This window comes from Galleria mellonella, unplaced genomic scaffold (genome assembly GCF_026898425.1).
Source record: "Galleria mellonella isolate WM207_F2 unplaced genomic scaffold, CSIRO_AGI_GalMel_v1 utg93, whole genome shotgun sequence".
Lineage (NCBI taxonomy): Eukaryota > Metazoa > Arthropoda > Insecta > Lepidoptera > Pyralidae > Galleria > Galleria mellonella.
The window spans coordinates 1,096,870-1,113,315 of NW_026442176.1; the positions used below are offsets into that span (position 1 = coordinate 1,096,870).

Here is a 16,446-nt window from a genome sequence, read left to right on the forward strand (position 1 = left end):
AGAGTAAGTTCTGTAAGATCAAAATTGTTATACGTAAAGACATAAAAGAAAAGCACGATATGTATGAGACTTTATCAGAATTTATTGACTACAGGCAGATATATACAGATGGTTCCAAAAATGCACTTAGCACTTCAGTGGCTTTTTACGATTTGTCAAATAGATTTGGTCACGGTTATAAAATTTCAACTTTGGCTAGTATTTACACAGCAGAAGCAAAAGCTATATTTTTAGCATTAGAATACATAGAAAAACAGGTACTATATTCGAAATGGATTATAATTACAGATAGTATGAGTGTTCTTATGGCATTAAAAAATAACACATTCATTTCATCATCAAACTACTTAATTCAAGAAATTCGTAATAAATATTATCATCTCTGTACTATATATGGAAAAGATATTATCTTCATCTGGACCCCTTCACATATTGGAGTGTTTGGGAATGAACAAGTAGACACTTTGGCTAAAATTATTAATTCAAGTGCTGCTCGTGTTCAAGATTTACCCCTTTGTTACTCAGATTGTAGTATTGGAATACATAAAATCGTTACAACTAAATGGGAGGAGCATTGGACTCAAATATTACAGACTAAAGGCAAATGGTACCGCAAAATTAATTGGCGTATTGGAAAACCGTGGTTCTGCAAAGGAAAGGACACAAACAGAAAATTTTACACCAATATTTGTAGATTACGAATCGGCCACGGACTTTTCAACGAACACCTGCACCGAATGGGCATGATCGCTTCCCCATCATGCACATGGTGTAACTCAAATACAGCCCAATCTCTACATCACTTTTTTTTTGATTGCTCTGAATTTGTCATTCAAAGACACATTATGTTTGACGAACTTAGGATTATCTTCCAAAAACCCGAAAATATCCCGCACTCAATCCCGCTTCTCTTAAGATTTCCTTCTTGTTTCAAAGCTATTTTCACTTATATTACTACAACATTCAAGGAGCTATAAGAATACTTTTATTGAATTGCAAGACAATGATTTTTTATAATTATTTATTTTTAATTTGATAAATCCACTGGTTTAAGAAAACTCAAGAAAAGATATTTATGAAAATGTACTTACCGGATTTGACAAATGAAATATTGAAGATTATGACAATAATTGAAGCGACATTAGAAAAATAAAATTCCAGACAAATTATCTTTTTGAAGACTAGGCAGCATGGTCTCCGACCTTAGCCTGTTCCAAACGGAACAAACGTACTAAAAAAAAAAAAATAGAAGATTGTTGATGATTGGTTCTGCAAGATTGTTTTGTTTTGTTTTTGCGGTACTTTTTGTGGTTTTTAGTAAGTTCTCAAAACTTTATTTAAATGTCACTAAAAAAGTAAACAGTTTTTATGCATTGAAGTGATTGAATGTAAATGAGGGCTATTTAAGCAATTTAAACATAATGAATAATAATGATGATGAATATCACTGAATGAAATTACTAAAACTTATTTTGAAACTATTTGTGAGCTTTGTTCTGTATCTATCTTCAATTATAATAAACCTAATATGGAAAGACGCAAAGCGAGTCCAGAGCAATTGAATATGCTTTTACATTTTTTAGAGGAAGATAAGGAACTAGCTATTGGAAAATTTACAGGACTCGAGGGCAGGATACGTCAAACAAATGCTTGGATTAAAATTACAGAAAAACTTAATGCTAACTCAGGCTTTGGATCTGGTGCAATTAAAACACCAGATAAATGGCAGCAGGTACTTTGCAAACGTTGATTTCATGTTCTTATTTGTTATGTGAATCAATTACCATAAAAACAAGGAATAATAACAGAAAAAGACTGCACAAGCGAAAAATATTAGTAATAGTATGTATTCAGGGTGTAAATATTTTTTAAAATATCATTCCCTATTTTTAATGTTTACTAGGAGATTTTTAGGATACTTAATATAGTAAACAAGCTAATGGAAAGCAATAATATTTACACAGTAGTTTTCATGTAATAGAAACATGAAGATAGAAAAATATTGGAAAATTCTTACTTATTCTGTATAACATTAACAGGAGGTTATAAATTAATATTTTATTTTTTATCATACCCCAATTAAAGATTTGTAATTTCTTTATTTTTGCTGTCACATAATACTTTTGTATTTTTATCAATATCTAGACATGGAGAGATTGGAAATCAAATGTGAAAAAGAAAGCATTTAGGATACGAAAGAATCGCTTTACACCTGGTTGTAATGCTAACACCCAATTAACAGAGGCTGAAGAGAAGATACTAAGGTTAATTTGTACAAATATCTCTGTATTTGGATTGACTGGTGTACCTGAAACATCAGCTGTTGCTAGTAACTCAATGGTAAATATAAAAAATATATATAAAGTATGATAATCATCATCATCTTATCAGCCTTTAACTGTCCACTGCTGAACATTGGCCTCTATCTACTGGGGGGGGTTTTGCTAGCAGATTGGTGGTATTTAGAAGAGGGATGTTGCTGCCCATCCTTTAACCATTAAGTTCTCTTAGTCACCTTATACAACACCTATGAGAAAGTACAAAGTGGGATAAGAAAACCAAACTGTAAATACTACCATTAGATTTCGAGTAATCCATTAAACAATAATTAGTTGCATTATGGCTTTACTTTTTGTCCCTTATCATAGCTATCACAATTGAAAAATAAATTACAAGTAAAATTACATAGCATGGAGACAAAACATATTAGGATTGTTGACAATGGAGCTTAACAGCTCTATTGCTAGAATATACCCTGTCAGGTCGACCTCCATGCAGTTACCCCTGTAAACTATTGTGGTTAATTATTGCTAAATTTGTCAGTATGGCTAACTGATCTGACTTTATTAGTTTATTCTCACCTATCATCAGTCACTGGTGTCATGTTAAACTGATAGCACCAGAAAGTTCACTATTTCATTTTCATCCATTAAAAAAAAGTAAAGTGGTAACTGTAAGAGGTCCTATGTGCTAATGCTCATATTGTACATGCCTATAATTGATGGATACCACTCTGGTTTGTGTTTTTAATACAAAATTTATAAAAAAATAATAAAAATAAATAATTTCATTGACATCATTCAGTGACATGTTAATTGTTATTTGTGCTTCTTTATAAATGTAAATGAGAAAAATCTTAAATATTTTTATAAACAATGACATTAATAACAGCTAAATCTTAACTAAAATTTTTGTTTCTTTAACAAATGCCTCTGACTACTCCATATGGAATTGCAGTCATGAATATATTTTTTATAATATAATAATCTGTTCTAATATATTTATTGATTTTTCAGACTGTAACACAGGCTAATGTGAATGATGATATATGCAATGAAGACCCATCTACAAGCACTATGGTAGCAATATTTTTACTTAATTTCAATGTTTTAATATCAAATTGCTAGTTGAATGTCTACTCAATAAACTATGTAATTTGTCTAGAAATGGTCGACGGATCCACAACATTACACACAGACAGATATTGGAATAAGTCTTGAAGATGGTATTAATACAGATTCAGATATTGGGATGGGATCTACTGAGATGTCATCAGCACCTGCCAGTGGGAAACCTTTATGGAAAAGGGGACGGCCAGTCAGTGAGTGTAACTACATTTTATGACAAGTTATGATGGATTATATACATGCTTCACACTCTTAAAATTTATGAAGTTTATTTTGTAAATAAACTAATGACATCATCCTAAGTAATTTCACAACACAGTTACTGCAGATGTTTCTTTAATAATTTTACACATAAAACCACAAATAGGTACATATGGCAAAATATAGTGATGCTTTGACACATTGAGTGCTCGGACACATTTAATATGAAGTTACATGGCTGAAGAAATTCATATAAAATTAATTCATTTTCTAGCTCTAGCTTTTATAGATATGAAACTGTGTAATCGGTACTTTAAGAGAATGTTAAGGAAGTAAAAATAGCTACTTGATATAATATGATATCATATATAATCAATTGAAATATATTCATATGGAATTGTATCAAATAGTGTAACTGTATTAGAATTATTAAATATTAGGTGTTTACATGTAGTAGTAAGCTTAATTATATCTTAAATTTCTCTGTTCTCTAGGATTAGTTCATGACCGACTCTTAAATTTAGAAGAAGAGAGAATAAGAATTGAAAAACAGAAACTTTTAGAAAAAAAGAGATGCAATAATATCAGACTGAAAATGGAAAAGGACAGGCTCGAAATTGAAAGGCAACGGAATCTTTTGTTAGAAAAGTAATTTATTTTTATATCTACTTATTATACATGTAATTTTATCTAAATTGTATCTTCAAATGTTATCTTTGTTTTCAGACTGCTGGTTGCAGTTGAAGCAGTGGTACATCGATAATACATACATTTTAACATATTATAATGACTATCACTAATTTTGGTCTCTTGATTCAATTACAAGTTATTGCCAGAGACAACACATTTCATGAAAATGTATGGATAGTTACACAATCCAAAACATTGGTTAAATTGTGTTCTTATTAATTCCTGAGATATAGATGGTGGTTTGGTGGGTTGTCCATAGTATTCCTTATTCGCCTGTTACCTGCCCACACTTGTTTATCTCAGAATATTATTCTTTAAACTATATCATAGTGTACAAGTTATAATGGTACAGTTTTTGATATGATTGTATGAATATAACAGGAATAATGGTTTTGGAAGGGGGGCGGGGCGGGGCGGGGGGGGGGGGGGGGAATGTGTGAAAATCAATCTATTATGGTATATTGCCCGTAATAGACTACTAGTTCTTATTACTAACAATTTCCTCTCCTCCAACCAAAATATATTAGGTATTTTACAAGTTCAATATTTTTTTAAAGGATGATAATGAAATGTTAAACCCGCCTGCACTAATGGTATATGCTGGTGGGGCACCAGTGAGAGATGACAGATGAGAATGAAATGCAGGTCAGTAAACCCATCGTGATTAATACACCTGGAATTCAGCACGATGGTTTCTAAGGGGTCCATATGGAAGTTGATCTGACAGAGGGTGTATTACTAGCAATGGAAGTTCAATATTTATCTAGATATAGATAGATTTTTAGGTATAAGTAAGTACCTACACATTTTTGTTTTTAATACCATGTGGCAAACAAATATATGGCCTGTTTGATCTTAAGCGATTATAGCAGTCTAGAGCAGGGGTTTCCAAACTTATTTTGTCTACTGCCCACTTTGAGAATAAATTATTTTTTAGCGCTTCCATTTTTTCACTTACTTAAAAATCACTATTACTTCAAATTAAATTAATTATTGTGAGCTATATTTGCGGAAATTAAACATTAATTCTATACGAACCTCTACACAACCCCCCCATTTTTTTCTGGGTCTCTTACCGCCCCCCTTTAGGCTTGCAGCGCTCACAAGGGGTCGTTATCGCCCACTTTGGTAAAGATTGGTCTAGAGAGTATAGTAACTGCTAAAGATGTTATCAGAAACAGTACTCGCACGATGCCGATCCTTGTTATTTCAGTAATATTTGTGATATTATCTATATCAATATCAAATAAAAAGTATTTACATATCAAATTCGTATTATTTTTTCTTTCAGTTTAATTAATCAAAATTTGCTAATATTCGTTATTTATACAATAAAATTAATGGGTAGGTAATTGCGTAAAAATGTTTCTGCTCTCGAATTTTTGTTATACATTCAGCTTGTTTACCATTTTAATAAATGGTAAACAAGCTGACGGATACTGGTAACCGTCGCCTATAGACATATTACCATGGACATGCAAAGCATACTGTGTCGTTCATATCCTTTATGCGTTGCCATTTATTTTTTGGAGATATGAAATTCTTGTATAATGTACATACAACTGCAGTTTTCTTTTCGTTGTTTGCTTTATCATTTTCACTACGTTTGATCATAAATCACAATTCATGAAAAAACGTAGTGAAATTCGTTACAGTTTGAAATTGAGTGAAAAAGGTAATCTTATCGGCGAAAAAATATTTGACAGTTGGGTAAAAATAAAAAATAGCATCTGGCAACCGTGGATGACTGACAGATCTTTATACTTAGCGGTGACATTAATTTGTGGTGACACCTGCCATATGAAAATATTTCAAAAGTGTGTTCTATTTTATTTTGTTGTTTAGCGTGTTATTTGTTTGGTTATATTAATATATAATTTGGTTTGGTTATATTAATATAAATAGTTAAAGTATTAAAATATATATTTAGTCAAAACATACAATGGGTATCACGCTTTCATAAAATATTGATAAGCAAAGTTTAAGTCGGTGGTTAAAACTAAATTTTCTATGGAAAATTGAAAATATGGAAACTGATAACTCAAATAGGGAATTAGTATGTATACAGTTTCCAGGGATCGTGAAAAATAATGAAAAAGCCTTGAGATGCCTGGGTGGCATCAAAAATATATCACAGGTTTGTATTTTTATTTATAATATTTAACAATATACTAGAAGACACTCTTACCTAAGTACCCATATTCATGTCTATAGCCGACAGTTACCATTTTCCATCAGATAGGCCGTCAGCATGTTTGCTATTCTAAAGTATAAAAAAATCTTATGGTCAGTGTCTACTCTTAGGAACGGTTGTTGTTGTTTAGTTGTTATTAATGCAGGAATGGAAAATATCTACTTTATAACGATTTTTTAAAATATTGATTGTGCCACATGCAGGCAGTGGCAGTGGCAGGCAGTGCCAACGACCTGGCATTAGCAGTTCAAATCTGGACTTTTGAGAAGGCTAAAGAAAACTAGTATTTCATATACTGGATACTTTTACAACAGTACTCTCAGGCCTAATCCATCTAAACCTTTGTCCTGCATTGTCCACTTATGAAATCCGAGGCAAAATTAACATTAAATATTTTCTGATGAAGTATGCAAGTTGAACAGTGTGCTAGTTTCCATTATCTGGGTATTACTCTAGATAGGCCACTCACATAAATAAAACAACAAATAGGTATAACAAGAAGAATAATCTACTGAGATGTCTAATATCCACATCTTGGACTGTACATTCTACATATCCCTGGTCTAGCATTAGCTTTCTGTGTCAATGTTGTATTAAATGAAACATGTGATATTATAACTGGCTGCTTGAAACCTAAACTTTTCAATACATTGTACTTGCTCGCAGGAATTGCCTTGTCAGAGGTATGTCAACATGTGTAAAATCAAAAAAGAGAAAAGGAAGACATATGTTCGACTTTCTCTATACAAACATTGGTATACGCACAGTTGGTAAACACACAGATTTTGTTGTTGTTTTAAATATAATTTATATCTTTACAGGTATATTCACATCCCACTAAAAAGCGCTTAGGACTGTGCTTCCAACCAGATAATCCCTATGTAAAGAAAATATATGCAGATGAAAAACCCACAGCTGGTGTTGTGATAAAAGTTAGAGTGAAAAAAACCATAGAAAACAATGAAGTAAAGAGAGAAATTATGTCTACAGCAATTGTTGGGCGAGTGAGCAAAATCTTCAAATTTGAATGTTAGTAGTCTATATATTGTATAATATTTTCTATATCTATGATACTGTTTTACAAGTTATTTGTGTACATACTCTCTTTATTACACTTTAATAAATTTAATACACAAAATTTCCATAATTTCAAATGTTATGTATAAAATAAACTGTAATAATGTAGTTTTGATAGTACTTGGTGAAATTTTTAAATTGTCATAATTTTTTTTTAACTAGTATAATGTCATATTCATAATTACACTATAATAAAATTATTTATAGACATAATATACATAATTTATGTATGATTAAATTATGTATGATCGAAGAAGTTGACTACCTCCAAGATCAACTGTGTCACATTGCATTGATGAGGTTCCGGGTTCGATCCTGGTCTATCCAATTTAGGAAAAGACCCTTCCTGAATTTGTTTAGATCTGGGTGTTCTTGGTTGTTTTCCCAGATATTCATTATTTGGTTCTTCATAACTCAGGATATCCTAGGTTGAAGATTAAGTCATGAATACAATTATTGGAACTCTTAGAAAAAAATAATGTGTTCATAACCTATTAATTTAAATAAATTAGAATGTGTTATGGAAAAATCAGTTAAGTATAACAATAATCAGAAAATCCTGGAATAATACTATTTAAAAAAAACATTACACAATATTGTAGTTATTATACTTATATGTAGTTATATACACTAATTGCTTTATATTTCTTTCACTTACAGCCATGTGTGACTTTCAATACCTTCCTGTAGAGGAAAAACCAGGGTCTAGTCAGGGTCAGTGTGTATTGGAGAAGTTGTTACCAACAGGCCTAGAAGACACTGGTTTTATGTCGTAAGTAGTAATTGTTTTTTTTTATTTCTACCCCTGGATTATATATAATACACAACATAGCATTTGATATTTTTTAGAAGAATTAATTTATGTTAGAAATATTTAATTTTTTAAGTGTAAATTTTACTGCTGTATTTAATTTTTTTTAAATATTCTTATTATATGTAATAATAGTTTTTAGACAAAGGCGCATACAAACAACTAGGTAGGTATTTGGGTTTATTATTCATAATTTATATTGTATTCATAATTTATTTTTTGTTTATAGGGAACCTTCACAATTATTTATAGTTCCATCCCACTTCACAAGATCTGATAAACCAGTAGGCTATATGTACACAGACAAAAGGTACCAGGAAAAGAAGGCAATCACAGATAATGAGGATAATCTTCACTATAGATTGAGACTTGAGAGAGGAATGCCCACAGCTGGTGTACCATTTAATCTAATAGATAACTTACCTACAGAACCTCAAGAGTTTTATGTTAAACAAAAAATTGAAAGATTGTCAACTTATCCTGCTCTACAAAATGAATATGAACTTGTTCAAAAGGTAAAATTAAATTTTTTATAAAAAATTTAAAAAGTTACCACCAATATATAAAGAAAGGTTAAATAACAATAATATTACTTAAAAAATGTTTAATATGTATATTTGGTTCTGATTGTATATTATTAATAAAGATATTTATTAGAATAAAATAATATATAGAATTACAGTTAAACTAATTAGTAACATTAAATGAAATAAAAGTATTTTTTAAGTATTATAATATGAAATGTTATCTTTCAGCTATTTGATGAGAGGCCTATTTGGTCAATGAATTTAGTGAAATATCACAGTAAAGTAAGGACCCCGTCATTGAAAATAATTCTGCCGTGTTTGGCGTTTTATATGAAGTCTGGACCCTGGAAGATGCTGTGGGTCAAGTATGGCTATGATCCCCGAAAGGACCCTGCTGCTCGGATGTACCAATCATTGGATTTTAGGGTTAGACATACAGGTAGTTGATCTATTGCTTTCATGGTCAAATTCTATTTATCTATTTACAATATATTATAAGATCTCACCATATTTAATTTGTGGCCTACGTAAATAGCGGTTTATCTCTGGTGGGCAAAATTTTCTCATTATGTTCTAAGTGCAAATCTAAAATTAATTTTATTTGAGTCGGCCTACAAAAGCTCAAATCTTTTTTTAAATTATCCTTTATTGTAATTCTACTCTAGTTTAATGATACAATAAGGTTAAATTCTTCATTCTTATATTTAAAATTCCTAAATGTCGGATTATGCATCTTAAAAAAAAAATATATTTTTCTGTTTGCCTAAATTGGTGTTTTCATATTTTCAGTGGGCATACACTCTGTGGTCTTGACGCGTGAACACGCCCAGTACAAGAGAGCAGACCGCGTACGTAGCAAACATAAACATCGAAACATCAGTGATACCAGCGCGAACGAGGAAATAACAGAAGCAACCGTCTACTTCCGGCCTGGTGTACCGCCGTCTCAGCGCCAAGTATATTATCAGGTAGGTGGTGGTTTTGTTACATATTATTACATAATACATATACATTTCGATTTGTAAGAATGGGACGTCATCTATATTTTTTTTTAGAAATGAAATGTTAACAAGTAAGTTGTTGGCCCACCTATTGGTAAATGGTAACCGTCGTCTACTACTAATATTATAAATGAGAGTTTGTTTGTTAAGTAAATAAATTTGAAAGTAAGTTAAAACACTTACATGTTTGTAATTATTGAATATTGTCATCATTATCTATGAGACATTAACTGTCTACTGCTAAACTTAAGCGTCCCCCATTAGGGGGTTTTACCAATAGTTGCCACACTTGGCAGACGGGTTGGCAACCACAGGCTTTGGTGATATTTCAAAAGAGGCGCTGCTGCTCATTCTTCGACCATTAAGTTGCCTTAGTTGCCGTCGACGGCATCCACGATAAAGGAAGGAGTGGCCCATTCCATTCCGGGACTACACGACATGACTGAATATTTGGTACTTTGGACCATATCTATATAAGATTGTCCTAAGATTCATAAGAATAATTATGAATTAACACAGATAATTTTTATTCCATTGTAAGGGCCCATAACTTAACTGTAACTTACGACAAGTTACAGCTAGTATATCATAAAAAGAAAAACTGTTAAAACTGGCTTTATTTGTAAAATGATTAATTTTAGATATTAAATGGTTGTATTATTGTGAATTCATCACGTCTTGTTACAGTTGTGCGATATAAAATTGCCCGAAGTGGAAGAGTTATTAGCGAAAGAGCCACCACCTGGTTACCTTTGCCACCCTAAACGCGGCTGGCTGCCACCCAAAGGCGAGGAGACATGCCGTGACCACATGTTTGAGTACCTTAAACAAATGGTGATATCCAATTACAGTGCCGATGTGAAATTTGAGGTAAATATTTTTAAGCTTTTGTATAGTATGTACAAATAAGATATTGTTCTAAATTGAAAATTGTGAAATGAAAGATTGGTAAAAGTTGCCTGAAAAGTTACAAAAAGTATGGTTATTTTTTTATGCACTCTTAGTCATAACTTTTGATATTTACACTTTACACTATTTACTTACAATATATTTAAATTATTATTTTTTGTTTTGTTTTCAAATTTTTAAATTGCATCATGACATATAAAAGATCACAAAGAAGGTAAAAACGTATCAAAGTGCGCATATGCTCCTATAATATGATCAATATTTAGAAATGTATTATTACTTGATGCTAATAAATTAAAAATTACAAAAACATATTATTGTTTATACATATCTAGTAGCTTCTCATTTACAAAACCAAGGTTTTAAACCACCACAAAAAAATATTATCGACATGGTATCTATTGAATCAGTTGGTACCAAACTATTGCTAGCTAATTATAGTAATTTCAGCTTTCTTTACCTACGTACGAATTGTCAAAGATATTAAGACTAAAGATCTTTATAATAAATGGAATCTAAGTTATTATTTAAAATTATCATTATTATACAATATCGATTTTGTATAAAACCAAAAAAAAAAAACATCATTTTCTATTTAACTGGCCAGTAATATTAAGTAGCCATGTTTTTACCTAAGCATACATTCTGTCTAGTTTGATACTACAAAGTTTAATTCTTTTAATAAATCATAAATCCCTTTTAATTAATAGTGAATGTATTATATTATGTTTATTTCTCGATTTATCAACTCATTTTAAGCTCTATAATTACTGCATATTTATATTTTACTTGTTTTGCAGCAAGGAAGCAGCGATGAAGACAACTCTGAAGATGAAGGTAGCAGTGCTATCGGAACTGAAGTTGACGAAGCTCAATAAATGTATATTGTATGTGTATATATGTAAATATACAATTGTATTAAAGTAATAAAAAGTATTATTCTATATACCTTTTCCAATTATATTTTGTACAGGGTTGCTACTTAAAAAGTTTGTGCAGTCAAAAAATGTGTCGAAACATCAGTGACTGCTTCCACCTCTCCCTTTTTTCTTTTCCAGTATTAATTATGTCCAAATTTATAATTATCCTCTTTGCTAATTTTCGTGAACAAAACTCGATATACGTATTAATATCCAAACCTAATATTTATTACATTGTTTTATAGATATGGACATGGAATATCTAATATTAAGTATGATAAAAAAATCTAATGTGATGTAGGTACTAATAAGTATTTTGTGGTTATTTACTAAAGTAATTACTATTTACTAAAATTAATAATAGACTCATGAACTAGCTACTTAAGTAGAGAGATCAAAACATACCGAGTCATCCCGTTTTTCAGTTTTTTGTGTCTTAGGTAATTACATCGTACAACATACAATTTTAGTAAGACAATGCTAAATAACATATAGTTATGTGCAAGTCGTAATTTTACACAGAGGTATCTATCAACTGTAGAAGTAGAATGGGTAGCTCTGTCACACCCGAGTTTCTGCTATGAAGCAGCTGTGCTTAAAAGGGTATGTATGTTATGGGGGGTGATATATGGCAGTAATTTACATGGTATGGAGGTGTAACAGTTTAGTCGTCAGGAATCAGTGGCGGACTTATCAGCAGACTTTGTAGGCTGGAGCCTAGGACGGCAGATTTTTGTGATGGTAGGGGTGGGAGGGACATTCCCCACCCTAACTAAGAGAGGAGGCCTGCCCTACACCACCTACAGGGCGGGCCGTCGCGTTGGATCTTATATTCGCATATGGGGCCAGCTAAGCTGCTAAGCACGTCGACCCATTTAGATCTTTTGTGCTTCCCCCTGTCGCGTTGGATACTCGGTAGTCGTACAAACGGGAACCCGGGATCCAACATAAGCGCCTCGAGGTACGTCGTATGGTTTTTAGTGGGTACGAATCCCACACACCCCAGCTGCCCTCCAAAAAAAAAAAGAACGGCAGATATTAGGTATGGCAGATTTGGTATCAAAAGTTATAATTTCTTTGACCAAACATTTAACCTGATTGTGGCCAAATTTTAATAGTCCACTGATGGACAAATGTGTAAATCCGCTACTAGGGGGAGAAGGGATTGTTAGTAATGGAGATCAGCATCCCCATTGCTAGTAATAAATCCCATCAGGTCGACCTCGCGGTTTTCTCTGGAAACCATGGTGATTGATTTATTGTTTAATTTGTCACGATGACTGCTTCATCTTCACCTATCATCACTCATTGGTATTCCGCCAGCGTATACCGATAGCGCAGGCGGGGTTAAAATTACATTATTATCCCTTAAAAAAATCCGCCACTATCAATGGCAACGTATGATAGATACCATGGACAATAATGGACATCAAAAAATTTCTTAAGGTTCACGGTATTGCCGTCTAAGATCATCGTTATAGTCGTGTTCGTCCACGATAATATCGTACGGCAAATTATTATAAAAGTGACCAAATGTATATAATAGATAATACTATGCTTTTGGGGGAGAGGGATTGTTAGTAATGGAGACTAAGAATCCTATTGCTAGCAATATACCCAACCAGGTCGACCTCCTCGCGATTCTCCCTGGAAACTATCATAGTTAATTCCTGATGAATTCATCATGATGGGCTAACTGACCTGTTTTCATTCTTATCTATCACCCTTCACTGGTGCTCCGCCAGCGTATCCCGTTAGCGCAGGCGGGATTACCATATAATTTTCACCCATCAAAAAAAAAATGCTATGCTTCTAAATATTGCTCGATGATATTGTGGATATGTAGGATGTGATGATTAAGTACCTATATCATGGATATTCGTGGCAAAATGATATCGTGAAAGGTAAATTAAAAGCAAATGTAAATGCAATAAAAAAAATAAGTAAGCAAAATGAATGCAATTGCATTCATTTTGCTTACTTATTCGGCGGATTATTGTATTATTATTATTTAGTTATTACTAGTTGACGCCAAACAAATAGACAAGCAAATTAATTATTATGTAATTGGAGACTAAAAGTTTTATATTTCGATTATTAATTCGACAGTTTTTTTTTTGTTAAAGTTTAATTTTATTTTTCGCTTTTTAGATCCTTTTATTCATCTCTTTATTGTTTTGTTAAAAAGTTTTATAAATTGCCATTGTCCAGTTATAAATACTAGTTATACTAGCAAAGGTGGATTTATCCTTTGCTGCTACTCATCGGGTTATTTATTTTGTTAATACGAATTGTCTCTCCAGCTGAAGCAAAGAATACATATTTACAAAATTTTTGTATAACAAAGGATAACGACGACTGTATAAGTGTTTTTACATTTGTTTTTCATACGATAATAACTAGTACATAAATTATTTAAATGTATCAATCTTAAAATGCTTAATCGCAATATTCTGTATATTGATGTGATTAGAATTTAAATCGAGGTCAATTTTACTACGATGTAAGAATGCATGCTTACCGCTAAAAAAAATTTGCTGTAGCTCCGCAGTTTCAGAACTCTTTTGTCAACATCTCCAAAAGAATTGAGGTTCAAGGTGCCGACATCTTCAGTAACGTCCAATTCCGGTGTCATTTAGAAGTCAAAGCCTAGCTGACATTGAAAAAGCTCAATGTACATGTATTATGTTAAATAAGATAAAGCATTGTTTAACAAAAACGAAGACAATGTTTGACTCGCTTATAATATATTTTATCTGGCATTTACAAACCAAGTAGTATGGTGTTATGTATGAAATGATGTAGGACATTAAAATCATTTTGGGTGTTAAAATAAATACTTTTCCCAGAGAAACGTGGATCGACAAATGACAAAAATACAGAGTCCTTTATACTAATTTAAAAGCTGGATGCGCTATGTCAATATGGAAGGTTCACATGTTTTTTCGTTTTTCAGACCAGATGGAAAGTGCTGATCGACTATACATACCATTTGCATATTGGCCTCAACTTTTTCCATTTCTTTTTGTTTTTGAAGTCTTCATAGTAATACAAAAATGTTCGATAATACTCAATAAAACTGTTACAATTGTTTTCAGAGTACGGATGAATCACAACATAAAGAGGAGGGCATGATGTCTCGATAAGTTGAGTGCTCGCTGTACTTTGGACTAACCTCCTGTTAGTCATAAAGTCGAATAAAGGATTATAATATTTTCATCATTTTATATCCAAAATAGCGGTCATCTATGAATACCTACATTTTTTTATTATTCATAAAATTATAAAAAAGGTAGCTATATCCCACGGCTTTGCCCGTGGTCATATCGTAATTTTGAGTAGCCTGTAATCTTCTTTAAGAAATGAGCTATCAAATAAAAAAAAAAATCAGTTTGGTAACTCCTGATATTAGCACATTAAATGGACATACAATCAAACTCTTCTGCTTTTACCAGAGAGAGACTTTGTACAAAAGTCGTTTGCTTGGCACCTCTGTCCTATTCATGTTTCTACTGTGAAGCAGTTGAGTTTGCATTGCTGTGTTTTGGTATGAACGGTGGGATATGGCAATGAATTTACAGGGTACAGAGGAATAACACCTGAGTCCTCAGGAATGGTAATGCATGGGGGCTATTATAGGCGAAACAATATACTCTGTTATGTCCATGGTACTGCTCATGTCTATAGGCGACGGTTACCACTTTCCATCAGGTGGGCCGTCAGCTTGTTTACCATTCTAAATTGCATAAAAAAAAAAATAACGATATCTAAAATTTCCTTCATTTCTCTATCGCTTGGTAAAAAATTATCAAAAATGGAACATAATTATTGAATAACGCGTAACATACAAAAAATAAGGGCGAATTGAGATCATCTATATTTTTTAGTCTTAAAAATAGTAACAGTGTAATCAACATAGATATCTAACCTATTTATTTTTCAAACAAACTTTCCTATATCTACATGATTTTTGCGAGAGAGAGGCATTTATTTATTTATTATTTACCTGCATTGGTAATGTCTTGTCCAAGACAAAATAAAATACAATACTAAGTACTAATTAATAAAAAACTAATTAGTTTAAATAACAATTAAATTGATAGCTAATTAGTTGTTAGCTCGATTCATGGTCTCTGCAACAAAGTTGTCTACGTGTAAATAGTTATGATTGACGACCTATTTTATCTCCCCGATGCCGCATTGGCAGAGAAGAATATGGAAGTTTCTTTTTTATTAATATTTAAGTAATATAATAATATAAATATTTAAATAAATTAAGGATTATGGTTTAACCTTAAAATTATTAATATCAAATAAAAAAATTGTATAAGCATACAATACATACATACTTACTCTACAAGTATTGTAAACTATCTTTACTAATACTTATCAGAAACGTGAAAGTTTGTTTGTTATGTCTTGGCGCTTTAACAGTTTAATTAATTCTCTTGAAATTTGGTATACACGTAGTAGGTATATGTAAATACTTTAATGCGTCAATTTATTGTGTTGTTAAGGAATAGTCATACTAGAACGGGCGAGCGCAAGTAAAATTTATTACATGTCCTTCCAGACTTGTGGGTTCGTCTTAATACTCGTACATTAGATCGTGTATGAAAATGCAACCAATAGCGATGGACCATTAATGTGTCTCTCTGATGTAGTCTCTAATTATTATAATATATATTATTTTTGTACTTATTTATCTT

The 16,446-nt window shown here is 31.8% G+C and overlaps 2 protein-coding genes and 1 long non-coding RNA gene across 5 annotated transcripts; 2 read left to right on the plus strand and 1 right to left on the minus strand.

The window, feature by feature from the left end:
• The first annotated feature begins 1,304 nt into the window (after positions 1–1,304).
• LOC128202392 (myb/SANT-like DNA-binding domain-containing protein 4) lies at positions 1,305–5,679 on the plus strand. 3 transcript variants are annotated; one of them, XR_008253750.1, is made up of 7 exons: positions 1,305–1,732; positions 2,146–2,340; positions 3,297–3,359; positions 3,445–3,601; positions 4,103–4,256; positions 4,335–4,466; positions 4,856–5,679. XR_008253750.1 is itself a non-coding variant. In XM_052902586.1 (6 exons), the coding sequence occupies exons 1-6, from the start codon at positions 1,529–1,531 to the stop codon at positions 4,369–4,371; spliced, it is 810 nt and encodes a 269-aa protein (XP_052758546.1). In that variant the 5' UTR covers positions 1,305–1,528; the 3' UTR covers positions 4,372–4,551. The 3 variants fall into 3 exon arrangements, 2 of the variants coding, with proteins under 2 accessions (XP_052758546.1, XP_052758547.1); XM_052902586.1 differs by lacking the exon at positions 4,856–5,679 and having other exon boundaries at positions 4,335–4,551; XM_052902587.1 differs by lacking the exons at positions 3,297–3,359; positions 4,856–5,679 and having other exon boundaries at positions 4,335–4,551.
• A 374-nt stretch (positions 5,680–6,053) lies between these two features.
• Positions 6,054–11,750, plus strand: LOC128202391 (general transcription factor 3C polypeptide 5-like). The gene is made up of 8 exons (XM_052902584.1): positions 6,054–6,435; positions 7,314–7,521; positions 8,230–8,341; positions 8,610–8,895; positions 9,136–9,346; positions 9,697–9,875; positions 10,596–10,778; positions 11,618–11,750. Exons 1-8 carry the CDS (start codon positions 6,325–6,327, stop codon positions 11,693–11,695), a joined length of 1,368 nt encoding a protein of 455 aa, XP_052758544.1. The 5' UTR covers positions 6,054–6,324; the 3' UTR covers positions 11,696–11,750.
• LOC128202396 (uncharacterized) lies at positions 10,508–15,112 on the minus strand. Its single transcript, XR_008253753.1, has 2 exons — positions 14,727–15,112; positions 10,508–10,730 (listed from the first exon to the last, which is right to left on the minus strand). It is a non-coding gene; the product is annotated as an uncharacterized LOC128202396 (long non-coding RNA).
• Positions 15,113–16,446: the final 1,334 nt, after the last annotated feature.